Genomic DNA, 21253 nt, shown 5'->3' with positions numbered 1-21253 from the left:
ATCATTCAATATCTATTAAGGACCTATTATATACTAGAGCCTTTGTCTTCAAGGAATTTGTTAATCTAATAAGAGGTCAGTCTAAGTCAAGTATGGTATAGGGAATGACTATACATGGAATTTGGAGTGAGGACACGGGTTCAGATCCTGACTGCTACTTCCTAGTTGTGCAACCCTAAGCAAGTCATTACACTTCTCTAGGCCTCAGTGTCCTCATTTGTGGCCTCCTTCACTGAGCTATTTCATGAGGAAAGGGCTTTGTAAACCATAAAGTACTCTAGAAACTTCTTACAAAGTGTGTCCCATTACATATCAGCATCATGAGCTACCCTCAACTCAGGAGAAACCTAGAATTATCCTAGGCCATTGTGTAGATTTTAAGCCCCAAAGCTAATCCTAGGTCCAGTGCACCAAAAAGGTCCTACAGTATGCCATAGGCATCGTAGTAGTCTGAAAACTAGACTATCTCCACTCACATCCCTGTTGTAACTAACACCTGCTAGTTGTATAATTTTGGGTAAAATGCTTCCTCTCTCTGATCCTCAGTCTTCCCCATCTGTAAAATGGGAATGATAATGCTTGCACTGCCCATTTTGTAGGGCTGCTGTGAGGAATGTACTTTGTAAATCTGAGAGTACATAAGAAATGGGAGTTACAAGGAAGATTCTAGAGGACGGGTAATCAGAGGGCAGCCAAAGTTGCTAATGCGTATACAAATTAAAGATTCCTCACAAGGGAATGAAATAATCCTTTTAAAAAAAAAATGATTCTAGAATCCCCTTCATTACTGCCTGAGACCCACCGCTCCCTGGATTTTTTTTTTTTTATCTCAAGTACATTTAAGTGTCAATTAAATTTGAAATACCTACATTTGTCAGCATTTCATTTCGGGCCAGTGTGATGTGCCGCCGATTTGTCCACGCATCCTGACACATAAAAAAACTCCCGAGATGCAGATCGTCCTCATTAAAAAATAAACCTGTGCGATCACGGCGCTGCCGAGCACCGCGGAGCACATCCCGGCTCGGTGGCGCTGTGCGGCTGACATGATATTTTAAAAGCAACAGCCGCGGCTGTCACTCCTGTCATATGCCGGGGCTAACGGGAGACATGTTAAACTAAACATTAGAAGGAGATCAGCAAGTCATCTGCATGGGAACTCGGCGAAGAGATTAGGTAGGCAGAGGCTGGGGCAGTCATGTGGAGATGATGAGGGTTGGCGCGCTGATGGACAGCAAGCTTTGCTTTGCCCCTCGAAGGCAACGGCAGCGCTTGCTGTGGAGCTGGGCTCCCTGTGACCTGCCTATTCACAGACAGCTCTTTGTGTATAAAATCCAAGCAAGTGGTGGGTGGCAGACTGCAGGGTAGTAGCTGAATTGGGTTAATGAGAGAATAGATGCTTCCTCCACACACACACCCTACCCGATTCCACTGCCTTAAGCTAATAAAAAATTTAAACTTGGCCGTCGTCAATGGTTCACCCTTTATCTTTGACAATATCTGACTGTAGGTTTTAGGGAGTAACACCGGGAGCTGGATTTAAATAAGCTGATTTTTAAAACTCACCTTGGTGTTAATGGGAAAGGGAAAAGCCCCACAACACTTCTCTCTTCATTGTTTTCAGTGCCACTGTTGGAATGTTGCTCTCTCTCTCTCTCCCCCCTTTCTCCACCCCACCTCCCCCCAAGGAAGCAGATCGAGGTGGGCTGACAATCACACCAAGAAAGTTCTTGTTTGGAAGCTAGCCTCCTCTCTGAAACCTTCCTTTCTGTGCCCCCTTCATTTGGTAATGACCTTCCCCTCTTATTGCACCCTTATTTTTATTCTTCTAAAATGCACCTATCATAGATTAAAATATATTATAATATAACGTATATTATATTTATAATATATTTTTATTATATATATTTATATATATAATTATATATAATATATAAAATATATTATTATATTTATATTATAATATAATATAAAAAAATATTTTGTATTTGTATCTTATTCCTCTAATGGACAGTAAGTTTCATAAGGACAGGGATTATATCCTATCAAAACTTCACATGTCCCTTAGCACACAGTACAGTGCTCTGCACAAAATGCACAATAAATGTAGAATGAATGATATGTATTATCTCTTGATAACCTCATTGTTCTTTTCCTTTCCCCTTCATTGAGTCATTTCAGAGCACAATTTTCCACTAACCTGCTCATAGTCTTGAACCACTGTTTCTCACCTGCTGGGACTGCTTTCCTCACCTATAAAATGAGGGGATTGGGATGTGACCCATAAGATGTCCAAATAGCTGCTTTGCTGCAAACTTCTCCAACCCTGAAACCTCAAAAGAAAGGAAGTATATGCCAAACATAGAGTGATTTTATCTAAATCCACCAGATGAGATATCAGAACCCACCCTACCCCCACACAAATAACCATTCCGTGAATTAATCTCAAAGAATTTTTATACTCAGAGTTCTCATTCAGTATCCTGTGAATCTGATGCCTACTGTAGTGAGTACTTTAAAGAACCATAAGCACATATAAGCCCAAAGGTTTATGATGCAGGGTCTGCCTATAAAGATGTCTCATGGTAGTAACTTTGCCTGCAACACCCCCCCCCCCCCCCCCCCCCGCTCTGTAAGAAGTAGCAAACACTGATTCTGCCCAATCATATGAAAGAAGGGAGGGAAGAGCATGTGGAACAATCTCATGGAGTTAAAAATATGTTGTGTAATAGCCAGAGCTGCAGGTTGGGGGAAATGTAGCATTGGTTCTACCTAGAAATACAGCTTGAGACAAGTCCTCTTTCCCTAGAGGCTACTCAGGGCAGAGAATAACAGGCCTAACTAACCAGCATATCCACTAATAAAAGGAAGCCAAGGCTTCCTAGCAGCCCAGCCTCAAAAGTCTGTACATTTATGAAAAGGGAGGGACCAAAGATTGAAAGATAGAGAATACAATGAATACAACTGAAACACCAAAAGAATCAAGAGGAAAGGCCTGAATAAAAGCAAATGCACGAGCCAGCAAACTAGCAAGAGGAAAAATGAGTATCACCTCAGAGAAAACAAAAACACATTTATCAAGTATGATGTGAAAGAAAATAAGCCAATGTTACCTGATGAAAGACCAAATCCTATGAACTCCTGAGATATCATGGATATGCAAGAAATTTCAGAATGATTCGAAAGAGAAACAAAATTCTTTTAAAAAATTAGAAATAAATGAAAGTCAAAAGTTAAGTGTTCTCAATACAGAATTTAAAAATTAAATTTAAAAATTAAAAACAATGCAGTACGAAAAAATGAATACATAAAGGAAAATCTTTCCAAAGAAGTGGAGGCAGAGAGAGGGAGAATAGCAGATTTGGAGAATAAAAATACTGAAATAGAGGAAAAATTGGCAGAAAAGGAGAAAAAGGCAACAGCCTTAAAAAATATGTGAGTTTTATACAAGCCTAAACAGCTAACCTTGAAGATAGGATGTGCAAAGATGATTTAAAAATTATATGTCTTCCTGAAGAACATAACAAATCAAAAAAACCTGTAACTGGAATGCAGAAAATAATACATGGAAAGTATCTGGAACTTCTAAATATAGAAAACAAAACATTGACCAAGAGAATCTACAAAAAAAAAGCAACAACACCAGGCTTCGAACCCTCCGATAAGCAGTAGTTAATGATTTCAATAACAACAAAATTTGCAGACATCTGGTAGTAAGACCTTCAGAGATGAAGGAAAGGCATTTCAAGTAATAGGATTATTCCACATTCATACGAAATTGTTGGAGAGAATGGAATACTGTATTCCAAAAAGGAAAATGAGCTCAAGCTAAAATTAGAGATTTGGACTGATTGATCACTAAGGTTCCTTCCCCTAAGGTTCTTTGTGCTAACATTCTGTTTTCTAAGATACCTTACAAGTCTAACATTCTGTATTTTAAGGTCTCTTCTAGCTCTCTAACATTCTACCCTGTTTTTAACAACTCAGCAAAAACTATAGCACTCAAACTGTGACTTGACCATCTGCCATAGCATTAGAAGAACAGTCTCTTTTTGCTTGTAAAGCAAACCATTGACTCTTTCATAGATCGTGGAGCACTTTCTTAGAATTATAGACTTTTAAATGTGGAAAATCCCTTGTAGGTGAAGTAGATCAGTCCTCTCATTTAACTGATGAGGAAACTGACCAAAAAAGAGGATGTGTCTTGCTTACGGTCCCATAGCAAGTTAGTGGTTAAGTCAGGATTAAACTGGCCTCCTGACTTCTAGTGCTCTTGCTTCTGTAATATACTTCTTCGCCAAAGTTTCCCTCTCCCATTGTCAGTCCATCTCAGAGTCTGAGGGAGAGTGTGGCTGGGTGATGCAGTGGGCAGAGTGGCGGACCTGAAGTCAGAAAACCCCCAATAGGGTCACAAAGCATTGGGCACAACTCAGGCTCATTACCTGCTCTGCCTTTGATCCAGCCAGGAGGATGACTCACAGTGAATGTGGCTAGATGGAGGGGATTCCATTATGTAGAATGTTAAAAGTACAAGTCTCCTTTCTCCTCAGTAGCAGAAAAATGTGGGTAAGCATGTTCATTTCTCTAGCAATCCTACACTTATAGTGCAAAATCCAATTCAACAGGAAAAGGGCTTTGCTCCTATGTTTCCTAAAATTGCTAACAAATTGAGTAGAATTTAGTGAATGTGTCAAGCTATTATTCACAATCAACCTCAAAACAGAAGGGAAAACTAATTAGAAAGGGTGCCCTGTCAAGAATGTGAAATAAATTTGAATCCTGTTGAAGTTTTTCATTTAATCTGACCTAACCTTGAATCATACATTCTTTCCTGAAGAACTGATCATCAGAGAAGGAAGTGATTTCAAAGGCCTGTACCAGAAAATCCCTGTGACACGAGGTCATGTCCCTGCCTCTGCTTGAAGACCTCAAATGACAAGGGACTCTGCTTTCTAATCCATTCTGATTTTGGATTGCTCTAATTACTAGGAAATTTTCTATAGTATCAAGCCAAAAATCAGCTTCCTTGTAATTGATAACCCATCACTCCTAGCTTTGCTTTCTAAGACTGAAACAGAACGAGTCTATTCTGTCTTCCATGACAACCCTTCAAATGCCTGTAGATCACTATCATGTGCCTTCTTAAATCTTCTCCATGCTAACTCATATGGCATGGTTCTGCATCCTTTTACTATTCTGGTTGCACTCTTGTGTGTTTTAATTTGATAATGTCTGTTTTAAATGTGATAGCCAAAATTAAATATAATTTACCAACTATTGTCTAATCAGGATAGATCACAACAGAATTTTAATCTCCCTTGTTCTAGACACTGCGTTTATGTTCATGCATCCTAAGAGCATATTCATTCATTCATTCAGCTATTATCTTTAGATCACCTGCTATGTGCAGTGCTATGTAATGGGTAATGGAAGAGATGAATTTGTCATTGATGTGACCCAAATAACTATAGTGGAGAATAAATAAGAACTCATTTCAAAATGTGAAACTGGACAACAGAAAGATTGTTTCTGACTGAGGTGTATCAGAGAAGGCCTCCTGGAATGGATAGCATTAGGATTGGATCTTGAAGAGTGAATCAGATTTGAAAGGTGGAGTGGGGGCTAGAGGGCATAAGGAACAGTAGGAGCAAAGGCATAGAGGAGGATCGCATAGTGCATGGGTGGGAAACAGCAAAAGTCAAGTTGGCCCAGAATACAACTTAACAGCATGTCCTAGTGGAATCAACACCAGACTTGAAATCTGAAGACCTGGGGTCTAGTACTGGCTCGTCACTTCCTAGTCATGTGACCTTGGGTGAGTCACTCCACCTTGTTGAACCTCGTTTTGCTTGTCTATAACATAGTTACAGAAATGCTCATATTGTCTACTTCATTGGCCTGTAGTGAGGAAAATACTTTAGAAACTGTATGTGCTATAGAAATAGAAACTATTGTTTCATACTTATGTATTGCATATTATTTCATATTTCATCAAGGAACCTTGATTTTTAGTCACGTGGGTGTTTCACCAACACAACTCTTCCAATCCTTGGTAGACAGTCCTTGTGGATTGTTTTGGCCAAAAATGTTTATTACCTAATGGCCAGTCCTCTAGTGGTGAATTTCTCCAGCTGGTCACTGGATGCCAAACAAATAGTCTGTCACCAGGCCCCTAGTGGAAGCCTTCCCTAATTGGTAAATGCCACCAAGGCTGATGCGCCATTGGCACAGCCTTTGTAAGCTAGGGTGATTGAAGATTTTAGTGGAAGTGGTGATGATTGTTGTTCTTATTCTTGTTAAAACATAATTATCTCAGAAGAGATTTTTGAAAACAGAAGAAAGAGGTGTTCTAACTCAGGAGCCTATGGTCTTCAGGCCACATGTGGCCCTGTAGGTCCTCAAGTGTGGCCCTTTGAATCCAGAATTCACAGAACAAATCCCCTTAATAAAAGAATTTGTTCTATAAAACTCGGACTCAGAGGCCACAAGTTCCCCACCTCTGTATCTAACTCCTGAAGGTTATCTCCACTCTGCCCTGTGCAAAGTCTCCTGAGACCCAGGAAATGCCTCAGAGCAGTTACAACAGGAGGTCACACTTGTATAGCACTTTATTTTTACAAAGTGCTTTACATGTATTATCTCATTTGATTTTGTCGCCCCTTGCCAAACCTCAATTACTTCTGCCACGTTCTTCCTCTGTACCTACTCTCATATGACTGGATTCTCTTGGAGAGAATCTCTCTTATATCAGCTGGCTTTATTGCAAATTTGTGCTATCTAACTTCAACTGGGCCCTCACTACTTCCTAAGTGCTTCCTGTCTTGTTCCCTAGTTGATTTTTGACTACTCTCTCCACAGCACTTTCTTTCCTCTCTTCAGACCTCTCGTCACCTCCTCCCCCGCTTCCTCTCCCACTAAACTTTTCCCAGAAAATCAAACTCATGCATTATGAGTTCTCCATTTCCCCAAACCACCCCTCAAAATTCCTTTTCACCAACTAGTACTCTCCTGTACTAGTCTCTGATGTTGCCAAGGCTGACTCCTTCATTTGTGCTTTCCTTTCTTTGGGCACTTGACCCTGAAAGGATCCTTCCCTCTCTTTCATCTTCATTTTCTCTTTATCTTCTGGCACTTTCTCCTCTAGACAAACAAACCCAGGTTCTCCCCATCCTTAAAAAAAAAAGTCTTCCCTTGACTTTGCCATTCTCTCAGACTATTGTCCTATATCTCTTATTCTCACAGCCAAACTCCCAGAAACCCTCATCACCTTCATTTCCTATTCACTTCTTTATCCCCTGTAGTTTGCCATCCAACCTCACCCCAACACAAAAGCTGTTTTCTACAAGGTTACCAACATTCTCTTAAACTGCTAAGTCCAATGGTTTGGTTTTTTTTTAATCAGTCCTCATCTTTCTTGACTTCTCTGGAATTCATACCACTGCTAAGTCACTGCCTTCCTCTAGGACTTTATCTCCTTCCTCCCTAAGCTTCTGTGATGCTTTCTCTCTTGGTTTCCCCCCCCCACCTATTTGACCTCTTCTCGTTTTCCTTTGCTGAATCGTCATTCTCCCAGCCATTTGTTTGGTCATATCTCAAGATTCTGTCCTGAACCCTCTTATCTTCTTTCTATATGGTTCTATCTTAGTGATATTATCTATCTCCATGGATTCAGTTATTATCTCTCTTCATATGACTCCTGAATCTGTATATTCAACCTTAGTATCTTACCTTAACTCCTCTCATATTACCAACTAGCTCCCTCCTGGACTTTTCAACCTTTATAGCTGTGTAGCTATCAAACTACAAATATCCAAAACGGAATTTTTCCCCAAAATCTATCCTTCCTCCAAATATCCCTATTTCTGTAGATGATATATCACCAGCCCCTCAGGATCATAGCCTTAGAATCATCCCTGATTCTCCCTCTCCCTCATCCTCCCAATCTAATAAGTTACAGATTTGTGGATTCTGCCTCTTCAATATCTTTCACATCTATCTTCTCTCCAACCACACTGAATCCACCCTCATTTATTCTCTTATCTCTCAACTGGATTATTATAATTTCCTAATTAGTCATTCTACCTCCATTCTCTCCCCTCTCCAATTCACTTCTTACAATACTGCCAAATCAATATTCCTAAAACATAGATTAGGCTGCATCACCCTCTGACTCAAAAATCTTTTAGGATGAGAAACAGCATCCTCATTCCAACATTAAAAGCCTCTGCCATCTGATTCCCATCTACCTTTCCAGTTTTATTTAATATTACTCCTTTTCTTTTCTTTTCTTTTCTTTTTGAGGGGGAAAGGCAAGACATTTGGGGTTAAGTGACTTGCCCAAGGTCACAAAGCTAGTAAGTGTCAAGTGTCTAAGGTCAGATTTGAATTCAGGGCATCCTGACTCCAGGGCCATTATGTGCTCTATTCACTGCACCACCCAGCTGCCCCTATTCCTTTTCTTATACTCTGTTCCAGTCAAAATGAACTGATCTGCTATGTGTTCCTCATACATTCCATTCCATCTCTCACCTCCATGCCTTTGAACTTGCATCTCTCCATGTTTGAAATGCAGTTCTTCTTCCCCTCCACCTCATAGAATCCTGGACTTCCCTCAAAGCGCAGGTGTGCCAGCACCTCCTGCACAAGTAAGGCTTTTCCTGAGTCCCCAGTTACTAGTGCTCGTGCTCTCTCCCTGTCTCTGTCTGTGTCTCTCCCTCCCTGTCTCTTTCTTTCTTGCTCTTTCCCTCTGTCTCCCTCTTCCACTCCCTCACTCTCTCTCTGCCCCCCCATATTGAATCTACTTTGCATTGTTCTGTGTGTGTGTGTGTGTGTGTGTGTGTGTGTGTGAAATCTCCCAAGTAGAATATAAATACCTTGAGGGTTTCATTCCTATCCTTATCTCCCCAGAACCTCACATAGCACCTTACACAAAGGAGGCTATTCATAAATGTTTGTTGAATTGAGTTGAACACCTCTGTGAGGAGAGTGCCATAGGTATTATTATCCTCATTTGTTAAATGGGTCTGAAACCCAGAAAAGGTTGCCTCTCGACACCCAGATAATACAGTCAAAGAAGGAATTCGGATTCAGGTCTCTGCTGAGTTCATCATTCTTTCCACAACCTAATACTGTTTCTCACATAACAGTAAACATTAAGAAAATGCTCTGAGATTCACAAAGCTCTTTGATCCTTACAGTTCTGTGAAGCACCATTACAGTGTTATCATTCCCATTTTACAGATGAGGAAACACATGCTAGAGAGCTAAATTGACTTGCCTATGGCCATACAGCTGGAAAGAGAAGTATGAGCAGAGTAGATGCTGTGGCTCTTGGGCATTCTGATTGAGGTAGGCATCTACAAGTGGACATATCTGTATCTATAGGAGACATTGGGTTAACATACAGCTGCCTCAGACCTGGGGTGGGGAAGGGAGGACTACCTCCAAACTGTGAATCTTGGGAGATCTAGTGACTAGAGTGGATGATGAAGGAAGAACAGAAAAACACCAAGTTATAATCTGGAACATCATAAATCAGAATGAGACAAGATGCTGAGAGGAGCAGAGCAAGCCAGATGGCCCAGCAACAGGATGGACAGCAGGTCTGGTGAAGCAGGCAGCTCTACCAGTCTGTCTGGGCATGTGGTCGAACAGGAAATAGGTTGTCTCCTGATAATATATGACTAACCTCCTTCTAATGAGTGCTGGCCCTACCTTCCTTGACCAGTTAAAGGAGAAAGCCTCATTAAGACCCAGCAAGAGGCTGTGTGGTATGGTGAAAAGACCTGCTTTCCAGCCCTGGTTCCTGCACCCAATCCATATAACATGGGATAGGTGCTGGGCCTCCTCAGCCCTACTTTCTTTGTCTACAATATGGAGATATTACAAGGAAAGTGGTTTACAAACTTTAAAACTTTGTTGAAATGTCTTAGCATTCATTGTTACTAGTGTAAAAGGAAGAATGTTAAATTGAGAATCAAAAGAACTGGGTTTACATTCAAGCTCTGCCTCTGCCACCAAAATCTGGTCAAGCTACTTATTCTCTATGTGCCTATTCACTTAAATGAGAAAAGATGAGGTCAGACTAGATCAAAGGTGTCAGATTCACTGCTCTCCAAATCCCAAGTGGGCCCCAACCAGATTAAAACGTAATTGAGAAATGTTTGACAAAATAAATAAAAATTGGACACAGCATAGATGATGTTAATTTGTGGTTTTCTAAATCAACCTGCAGCCTGCAGGGTCCATTTCTATTTGAGTTTGACATCTCTGGCCTAGATGATCTCTAAGGCCCCTACAAACCCCTAAGTCCAATGAGTCTGTGCCCCTGCTATTATTGGGTCAAACCCTTTCACTTCTCATTTGGCCTCTGTCACTCCTCCCTCACTCTGTACTCAGTCAGAAACATGGGCTGCCTCAGAGACAAAGAAAAGACCAACCAGAGCCCAAGTTCTCTCTTGTGTAAGAAGAAATGAGGTAGAGGGGTTTATAGCAAGATCCTTTCTGCTCAAAGAAAGGAGGAAAAAACATGCCCAATATTTCACATGACTATAATGGCTAGAAAATAATAGCAGTGTTTCAAGTATGATTAATAACCACAAAGTATAATCCCACATTTATTCTTCTTTACTTTGTTTTTATAGAACCTGGAACTGTCTCTGTCTCTAGGTCTTGGGAGTTGTGGGAGGGGAATACCTTAGTAAGTGTCTGACTTGAGTTCTGGTCAGTGTATAATTCATATATACTGTGGAGATATTTTATATATGCCGTATATGTGTTTGTGTTTATAGGTAGAGCTCATAGGTGGCTGACAAGGCAGATGTATTTTTTATAATAATTAATAATTAATCACCATATCACAGATGAAAAAGACTCTCTGAAGAGGCATCTGAGAGAGAATTCCAAAGAGCCACCACCAATCAGCAAAGAATTGCCTTTCCATATTCCTTCTCCATAGGGTTGGCTGTTTGTTGGTCTGTTGCTGTACATGTGCCACTTTGGAGTAGTACTTCTCACCAGATATTCAGGTTCTTTGTAATAAATTACTCCCCTTTCTGATGTCCAATTGACTGTCTTAGTGCCCTTTGCTCTCATGGAGTCATAGATTCTTAGACCTTGAAGGACCCTTGGAACATAGATTATTAGGGCTAAAAAGAAACCTTAGACTGTAACATATACTGCTAGAATATAGAATATTAGAGCTGAAAAATACCTTAGAGCATGGAATGTTAGCACATAAAGTATTAGAGCAATAAGGCACCAATAGAAACCTTATAATCCAACACCCTCACTTTACAGAAGAGGAAACGATGCCTTGTATGGTAATGTTGTAACACTTTGAGTATTCTAATTAGAGTTTATCATATGTCTTAATTTATCTTTAACCATATATTTTTGACATGTCATTGAATCTTGGCCCCCCCCCAAAAAAAAGAGGGTTTAAAAAGTACACCTATTTATAATATGTTTCTATTATAGTAGGGAAGGGTGACTCAAATTAAGAATTTCTCTTCACTGAGAACTTGATATGTGTGGCTGCCACAACTCTAAGGATTGGAGATGGGATGTAGCTTTCAAGGAAGTTTAGGCTACATTGGTGCCAGGGCTCGCAGAGTGGCCTTGAGAAGCCGAGACGTGTATTCCTCAAATGTGATGACAAGTTGCCCTCTCTCAATCCCAGGACTGGCCTCCCTCGGGCAGGTTCCCTGTATGGAAAAGGGGAGATAGGATTGCTTCTTCTATTCTGGATTTCTCCTCCATTTTTTTCTCTTTTCTTCTGTCAAAGATTGACTCTGACTAAGGCATCTTATAATTTCTTGTTGTTTTTTGTTTTCCCCTTTCCTTCAGCCTGGTAAAGCCCTTGAGACACTATACGGTGTTTCTCTCTGAAGACTCCTCTGATGACGAGCAGCGGGAAGAGGACCCTTTTTCTGGCTATTCTGACAACTTCTTCTTCTGTCCTCCCTTTGAATGGTCTCTCTCTCTCTCTCCCTCTCTCTTCCTCTGTGTCTTTCTCTGGGTTTGTTAGTATTAAGCATTAAGTTGTGCTTGATGATCCTGCTTGTGGTTTCTAATGCATGGTTTGGCCTTGCTGTACAAATCTAAAGCATGGAGTATGTGCATGGATGTTTTTCTGCCTCAGCCCTTCCATGAATATAAAGAGTTAATGGTCTGCTGCTAGAGCATGCTCCGCCATTTTCCAGTACCAGGGATAGACCCCACCCCCACCCCCACCTGCCTTCTCCCCATGATATTCATTTTTTTCAAGTTTCCCTCTCCCTCCCTGAACACCTTCTCACCATCCCCCTCTTCACCCCCATCATGGTCCATCATTCACTGCTACTGCCTTCCTAACATCCCCCATCAAAGACTCCTCCCCCTCCGCTGCCAGCTTTCAGCATGACACAAGCCTGGGCCACTCCACAAGGCATTCATCTCCTCTGTTAACAGTATTACAGCTTGTGATGTATGCTTTTAGTCATACAATTTCTGTACTGGCTTTGTTGGTTTAAACAGGAGTTTGGGGCTTTGTACATAGGTATCTTTTAATTTCAAGACTGATCTACTTCTCTTTGGCTAATCCGATGTGCTGTACAAATAACATTTGCTGCACTCACTGGGAATTAACAGACCTTTGGCCAGCAGCATACTCAAATCAGAATGTTGTGCCAAACCTCAGGATGTATTTTAGTGCCCATATGCAGAAACCAGCCAGTTTTGCCAATTGACCAACCCATCTCAATTACCTTAACTGAAAACCAAATTACTACTACAAACTTTTATAGAGTTCATATATAATTCATTAAAAATGAAGTCTGTAAGGAAATGGCATTGTGGCAAAAAAAATTAAATCCCACTGATTTTTATTGATATTGAATTCTATCTTTTAAAACAGAAGTGTGGACCTTAAAAATAATTTTTTCTTTAATAAGGGCTGTTTTCATCAAAATTTAGGCATATCCTTCCTTGGAAAGAAGCTTGCTCTGTTGCACAATAGCAGACTGTTGATTATGAGTCCTGATGTATGGATGAGAAAAGCTTTGTTTTGGGATTAGAGGTCATTGTACATTAGAGCTGGGGTGAAATTTGGAACAAAGATGGTTAGAATATGGAACACAGAATGTTACAGCTAGAACAGATCTCACAACATAGCCTATTATAGTCTAGCTAGATCTTAGCACATAGAAAGCTAAACCTGGAAGGGATCTCAGAACAAAGAATGCAAGAGCTAGAAAGGACTTTGAAACATAAAATGGTAGGACATAGACTATTACAGCAAGAAAGTGCATTAGAGATCTCAGTAAGTCCCTTTCCTTCTCTGTTCTTCATCTATATGATGAAGGGTTTGGATCCCTAAGGTTCCTTCCAGTTCTCACCTTTCCTGGTTCTAGATAATCTAGTCCTGTTGTTTCTCTCTACCCAATTTTTTTTGTAAGTTAGGAAACCAAGACCCAAAGAAGCAAAATAATTTGCCCAAAATCACACGATGAGTTCTTGATAGGGCCAGCTTCCTGATTTCTGGCCTCTTTCCATGATACCATTTTACCTCATTAAAGGCCTACTCTTGCTTCAATACTTTGCTGTGATCCATGGAAGTTTCATTGTAGCAGCAGATGGGCAGTAAAGAAGAGAAACCTTATTAGCTTGACCTTCCCCCACCCTCCAACAAACTTTATTCATGTTTGACTCCCAATCATTTGGAATATTCAAGTATGGTATATGTGGTTCTTAGTGTAGAAAGAGTGACATCATTTCTTCCTCTGAGAATTTTTAGTCCAACTTATGAACTGACAGTCTAGTCTGAAATCAGTTGATTTTTTTTCAATATTAAAGTCTCAAGGAATAAAGTATTCCTTTAATATGACTTTCAATCCAGGATAAAGTAGTAGTTAATTGTTTTTATCAAGGCACTTTTAAGTTTAATGCATTATTATATATTACTGACCAATTCTAAATTTCATGTTCTAAAAATGAGCCAAACTCATATTGTTTCTTAGATCCCATTTTCTCTTGGCTTTTAAACAGACTATGCTTGAAAGCAGTGAGACTTCTATTTCTTAATTTGTTCTATAATTAAAACCTTTCACTAAGTGACTCATATTAAAACTCACAACCTGGCATAGTGAATAGAATGCCTTAAAAATCTGGGAGTCAGGATTACCTGGATTCAGATTCCACCTCTGAAATTAACTGTCTGTGACCCTGGGCTAGGGACTTAAGCTGTCTGTGCCTCATAAGATTGGATGGGACTTGCTTATATACCAATCCATGGATGGATTGCAGTCTGTATTGAGAGAGGGAGTTTTCATATCATGAGTTCCCAATACTGACTTAATCTCAGATCATCTATTTTGGTAACATTCAACTTATAGATTGGTAGATCTATATGTAATCTTAAAACCTAGATTAGAATAAAGAACGTAGAATGTTAGAACTTACAGGAATCTTAAAGATTAATTTGTTCCCATCCTCATGATTGAAGTCCAGAGAGGGAAAATTTTCTAAATAAATTAACTTTTACTGTCATTCGTGACAAGTTTGAGTTTAAGTATCATGATGAGGCGTGTGACCTATTAAGATCACGCACAACTAACTGTCCAAGAAACCTGGGGAAGATGTAGAATCCTCGTGGCCAGAAGATGGTGCTGTTTCTAAAGTTCCCTGCCCTTGCCTTTTACTTCACTTCAGCTACAAGTAACTTCATTGAGGCCTCAGAACAATTGTAAGGCTGGATACAGTCTGAGTAAAGGGTTTGGAGCTTGAACTCTCAGGAGGTGACTCTACCTAAACTCTATACTTTGGGACTATTGCCAGGTAGCTTTAGAGGGCAAGAGAGAATCACAGAATTTTGAGAGTAAGAAGTGACCTCACCTATGTCAGCCCCTAAACAAAGGGAATCTCTACCAGAACACCACCACTGAGTGGTTACCTAGCCTCTACTTGAAGACTTCATGGAGGAAGAACCCACCACTGGCAGCTATCGCACCTTTGAATAGCTCTGAGTATTAAAAGGAAATGGAAAAGCCCCTGAACAGTATGAATGAATGACTGACTAAACAACAGTCATGAGGAAGGTTCTCCTAGCACAGAGCTTCAGTTTGCCTTTTTGCAGCTTCTACCCATTGCCCCACTTTGGACAAATGGAACAAATCTAGCCTTTCTACCATTTCACGTGATGATCCTGCAAATGTTTGAAAACAGCTGCTGCCTTTCCCTCTCTAAGTCCTCTCTTTTCCAAACTAAATATGCCCAATTCCTTCAGCCAATCCTTGTATGACAGACTCTACCATCCTAGTTGCCCTCCTTTGGATACTCTTTAGCTTCTCAACGTCCTTCTCAAATCATGGTCCCCAGAATAGTACAATATTCTGAACTCTCACCTCCCTGATTCTAAAAGCTGTGTCTGTCTTAATGTTATCCAAAATCTCATTAGCATTTTTAGTTGCCATATCATACTACTAATTCATAGTGAACTTGCCCGCTAAAACCCTCAGGTCTTTTTCAGAACAACCACTGTCTATCTATGCCTGCCACATCTTATACTTGTAAAGATGGCTTTTTGTACTCAAGTGCTAGGCTTTTCAAGATCCTATTGGATTTGGATTCAATCATCCAGTCTGTTAGCTAGGCATCCTTGTTTTGTGTCATCAGCAGATTTGATGAATATCACATCTATTCCTTTTTGTGAGTCAGAGATAAAAAATGCTAGACACCACAGAGTCAAGCAAAGATTCCTGGATATCTCCACTGGAAACTTCCCACCACGTGAACATTGAACCATTTACAACTTACTCTTTGTCTCCAACTAGTTCAGAATCCAGCCAATTGTACTATTGTTTCATCTGTTATTTCTCCATCTTCTCCACAAGAAGAGAGTATTTTATTAAAAAGCATCGCTAGAATCAAGGTAAATTGTATCCACAATATTCCCTCATGTACTAGTATAGTAATGATGTCCAGAAAGCAAATGTCCCAACCTGTGCTTGATGAAGGCTCTTCCTTTTTCTTTCTAGATGTTCAGCAATGATCTCTGATATTCCCAGGAATTGAAGTCAAGCTCACTGGCCTATAATTTGAAGACTATTGTCTTTCCCTTTGTGAAAATTGAGACATTTGCCCTTCTCCAATCTTGTGGCATGTCTCTTGTTTTCCCTGATCTTTCCTATATCACAGGGATGGGTCTGCAGTCACATTTGCCAATTCTTTCAGGACCTCAAGGTGGTATTCATCTGGGCTAAATGAATGACATTCATTGAGGGCAGCCAGGGACTCTTTTATAATCTCCTTACTTGTCTTGAATATCAACTCCCTGTCAGTCATTTTTGTTCTGTAATCTCTCGCACAGTGATCCATTTCCATTTCAGAGGAAACATACAAAATTAGCCATGAGCAGCTCCACCTATTCTCTGTTGTCAGTCACCATTGTCCCATCCATCCCAGCCCAAGGTCCTATCACTTCTTTGATCTTCTTTTTTCTCCCAGTAGAGCTTTAAAACAAAACAAAAAACACCTTTTTGCTGTCCTTTGCTTTTCTCATTCTGAGCATTGGCATTCCTCACGGTATTTTTTACAAGACCAGCCCATACTCTTATGTCTTATGAGACCTTGCCTCCATCTTTTGCATATTTCTTTTTATGATCTAAGTTGAGTTTGTGAGTTCTCAGTGAATCCATATTGATATCACCAGGCAAACCCCATTTTTCCTCCTGTTTGGAATTGTTTCCCTTTATATCCTCAGAATTTCATTCTTAAGCATCTCCTATACCCCTATGGCTGACTTCCCCTGAAGTACTTTACTCCATGGGATCCTACCTACATTTCCCCTGCATGCTTTGAAATCTGCTTTACCAAAGTCTAAGAGGCATATCATACTATTTCCATGTTTCCTCTCATCTATAACAAATGCTAGGAGTGGTCACTCCCCCTCCCCCAAGATTCTCATCATTTCCACCCCAATGACTAGTTCTTCCCTTGTTGATGAGAATCATAGCCAGAGGAGAATTTCCCCTTACTGGCTCTTCCACCTTTTGAAGGATGAAGTTATCACTAAAGCAGACAAAAAGTTAGAAGTGCTTAGAAATTTCATAAGAGCAAATGAGTTATAGACAGGCTTTTACAGAACCCGAGAATGTGTGTGCTGGGAGGAACCTGAGAACATAAAACATTGGAATACAGAATGTTGACACTGGAAGAGCACCTCAGAGCAATGAGTATTAGAACATAGAATGATAAAGCTAGATTGACCTTGAAGTCAAACTCTTCCAACCCTTTCATTTTACAGGTTGGAGAACTAAGTCCAAGAAAGGGGAATGATTTCCCTAAGGTCTTACTGGCATTCCTCTGATGGGATATGATGTGGAAAAGGAATAGAGTCAGGGAGGGAGACTGCACCCCATACACATATGCACATATAGTAAAAATGATATTGCCCCAATAGAACATGCCTCTGCAGAGCCTTCAGCCCCTTTGCCTTCCTCGATCTGTTTGTTGTTCCCTTTCCTTTCACCCTCCCCCCATCTCCCAGTCAAGACTCAGCTGCACAGCTCCCTACCTTCATGACCCTTGCCCTCAGCCTCCCTCAGCCCTGGGTCTTCATGTAACCATTAATGAGCTAGGACTGCTTGTTAGCCACCAAATGCCGTTGGAGGAGGGGGGGGAGCAGCGTGAGGGTGTTCAGTACAAGCCACCAGCGTTAGCTATGTGGCCCCCCTCCCAGCCTGCATCTGTTTATTGTTCCTCTGCTTGTGAAAGATGAACTCAGACACATTTGGCTCATGAATGTGTATGATTTGCTGCGTTCGGGGGGGAAGGTAGGCTCCTGCCACGATACCTTTCCCTTTTCTCTCCCTTCACAAATATTTTCCCCCTTAATCTAAAACCTTGTTTAAATGCCACAGTGAGACCGGCTGCCAATCAGATGCCAATCACCTCCGAAAGGCATGTCAGGTCTTATTGTTAATTGGATACACATTATACTGTTTCCCCTCCCAAGCGCATGCAAATCCCTTTGCGTTCTTCCTCTGTTTTGGTGAGGTGCCTGGGAAAATTGTGTGTGAGGAAACTATGCCAACTGGGTCCAGCTTCTCTCCATCCCATGTTATGGCAACTCTTCTTGATTGGATGCTAGCTCCAATAATGATTAACTTCCTAACATTTTGCCTGGACTTTGGGTCTTGGGCCCAGCTAGCTATACTGCATGATTTTATTGTATAACACCCTCTGTGAAGTACTCCCTCCAACTCATACTCATACCCATGCATTAGTTCCCCAATTGCTATTGGGGTAACCTTGTCAAGATCCACTTCTAACACTCATAAGTCATCAACACGGTACCTTCCACTAATAATCAGCCAGTAGATTCAATTAACTCTTAACAAAAACATTTACTAAGCTAGCATACTAAGAACAGTAGGTACAAAACATGCTCCCCAAAACCTAGGATACACTTTTACACAACTACACATAGAGTCCATGGGAACAATGGGTTCAAACCTAGAGTACGATGGTGGTGAAATAGAATACACACATGTGGCCTAGGCCGTTTACAACTCCGGATACTGCAGGGCCTGGAAGACCTCTCTTTGTAGAGTCCTAACATATCGTTCCCTAGGTACAGCTTCTCTGCAGAATGAACTGCTTAGTTTCATTCCCAGCATCTACTCCTCTTCATAATCCAACTCTGCTCTATTGCCAGGAGTCACACAGACCTTGGATGAGTGTTTCCTACTAGTAAAATAGCTACCCTTCAAAGCTACATGACTGATGGGGGGAAGAAAAGAAGAGAAATCTCTCCTCTTCTCTCATAGGCATCTCCCAGTACTTGTAATCTCTTCTACTCTGAAACTGTTGAGATTCTTCCAAAGCTTAGCTCTTTAAAAGCCACAGAGCCATCATTAATTTGTTTTTTCAGCCAATCATATTGTTCCCTTATTGACCCAAATGAACAGGTGCTTTCACCTCATAAATGAATCATGGTGTAAACAGCATCTTTACAATTAGTTTAACACCTCCTTAATACCTTGTAATTACATTCTTGGTCTTTTATGACTACACTAAGGTGGGGAGGAAACTCCTTCCCTTATGCTCTCGCCACAGTTAAATATTTGTGGTCACCAGCAAATCAACCAGGATGCTTTTTTGGCAAAGACCACATGGGATAGTTCACAAACAATCCAAAAATTAACTTTGTTCCACAAGGATACAGACCTCCCATAGCTGATGGGCCTGGTAATTACACGCACTTCGAAAATCACAGTTATACAAATTTATCAAGCAGACATCATTTTATAAAATTCTTGTAGGTTACAACTTATTCCAGTGTTTACAAAGGCCTTTGCCAACCCAAGAACAATAAAGAAAAGAATAGGAAAAAGAAAATCAAGCTTTCCATCTAAGAGGGAAACCCTGGTCCCTACAGAGTCTGATTCCATGTAGAGTTATCCCCACAAGCATTAGGAACCTGGGGCTACTGGAAGTCACCCCTTGCCCTTCAAGTAAGAAACCAGACCACTTTGGTTCTGGTGCTTGGGTAGCAACATGAACTTCCTGGAACAAGTGAGACTACAGGGCTAACCCTTTCCCTCTCTCAGGGAGGGGCCCCTCTTCTTGAAACCCATAGGTATAGAAGAGGAGACGGATTCCTTAAACATATAGGAAATCCAAATGGAGGTCCAAACTCATCCCTCAGAATGACAAACTGGCTAACTTAAAAAGGAAAACCTTCCAAAAGTCCCCAAGGGCTTGGGGGCTCCCCAAAAGATAACATTTACAGTTGATTACTCAAGATTTCTCAGTCTTCAGATAAACCCTGTCCTATGACCTGTAGTATATAAGGATCTCAGTGAGCTGTTTGGACTCACGTTATGATAAGGCAAGCAGTCTAGGTCTGCTCAAAAGTTTGGAAAAAAGGAAAAGTGACATTTATGAGCTTCCATGTTGTGCTCCCTGTGAACTACTAAACACCAACATTCTAGGGATACAAATCCATTCTGCTTGTATTTGTTTCCATACTCGTAGTGGTTGCTGTCATTATTGAAATGAATTGGCTTAAATAAACTGGTCAGATGTGAAAAGGAAACACATAAAAAATAGGCTATCCAATTATAGTCCATAACAGAAAAAAAAAACCAAATTTTAATTTTCTTTCAATGGATCCCTGCTAGGGCATCCAAGGAGAACCCCAGATAAAGAATCTCTCTTCATATTTCTCTGCAGATATATCGGGCATAAAGTCCACAAGCTTCACCATGCTGCCAAGGGAGCTGAGCAGCAGAGGCCCAGCCTGGCCCACAGTCCTGTTTGCCCTGCCTGAAGCAGGCAGATCAAAAAAGGACACAAAAAAAGACCAAGAACCCCTGCTCTAATGCAGCATCTTCATTTAATAGATGAGGAACCTGAGATCCAGAGAAAGATAAAGCTATCCAACAAGTTGCTAGTAGAGTTAAGATTTGAACTCCTTCATTTTGTAAAACAAGGGCTCAGGAAAGGGAAGCACTTTCCCCAACTTCACACAGCAAGTTCATGGATGGGCAAGGACTAGTACCCAAATTTCTTGAGTCCTGGTCCAGTGCTTTTTCCATTATCCCATGCTTCCTCTAATTTGTTCAGGGTTAAAAAATATATTCTTCCCCAAAAGGATACCTTAACTCAAAGTGTATCTAGTTGGAATTCAGACTTTGTCTCTTCTTAGGCCTCTGCCATACCGGGTCCTGAGAGAATCAGATAGTGCAGATGGAGAAGAGGTGGGGAGCCCAGAAAAGCGAGCAAAGGAAACCCTGAGTCCTCCACCACAACCACCTGACAGAATTGCAGATATCAACCTCCTGGAAGACATCTTCAGCAGTTTGGAGGTAGAACAGTTGCCTCAGCCCCTGAGCCAAGCAAAGAGCTTAGAAGACCTCAGACCAACTAAGGATCAGGGCGACCAGCCTTGCACATTTGATTACCAGGTATGGCCAAAGTTGGGGGTGAAGGATAAGGACTGTTGGCTGCCCCCTCTCCACTAATGACTACTCAGAATGAAATTAACATTGCATGGAAATGTCCTTCCTTCTATAGGCAACAGTAGGCATTGGAATTAGGGAATCTAGAATGTCATGGCTGGAAGAGCTCGTAGAACATTGAATGTTCCAGGAATATAGAACTATAGAACAAGAACTTAGACTGTCTGAGTTCAAAGGGATCTTAGAACATAGAATTATATAGCTATAAGGCATCCTGGAATATAGAATGCCATACATGGACAGGATCCTGG

At 40.8% G+C, this 21253-nt stretch overlaps 1 protein-coding gene across 7 annotated transcripts in view; it reads left to right on the top strand.

Moving 5' to 3' along the window:
• Window positions 1-21253, top strand: part of DENND1A (DENN domain containing 1A) — a 695411-nt gene that overhangs the window by 670248 nt on the left and 3910 nt on the right. For 4 of the 7 annotated variants that reach the window (XM_072631873.1, XM_072631872.1, XM_072631871.1 and 1 more), the window contains 2 exons: window positions 11848-11973; window positions 20690-20948. In XM_072631873.1, coding sequence (XP_072487974.1) covers window positions 11848-11973; window positions 20690-20948 — 385 coding nt within the window. The other 3 variants (XM_072631875.1, XM_072631874.1, XM_072631877.1) reach the window with 2 other exon arrangements.

The sequence above is a fragment of the Notamacropus eugenii genome, chromosome 1 (genome assembly GCF_028372415.1).
Source record: "Notamacropus eugenii isolate mMacEug1 chromosome 1, mMacEug1.pri_v2, whole genome shotgun sequence".
Lineage (NCBI taxonomy): Eukaryota > Metazoa > Chordata > Mammalia > Diprotodontia > Macropodidae > Notamacropus > Notamacropus eugenii.
Note: the sequence above shows the minus strand (reverse complement) of the source record. Positions and strands in the feature narration are given on the sequence as shown.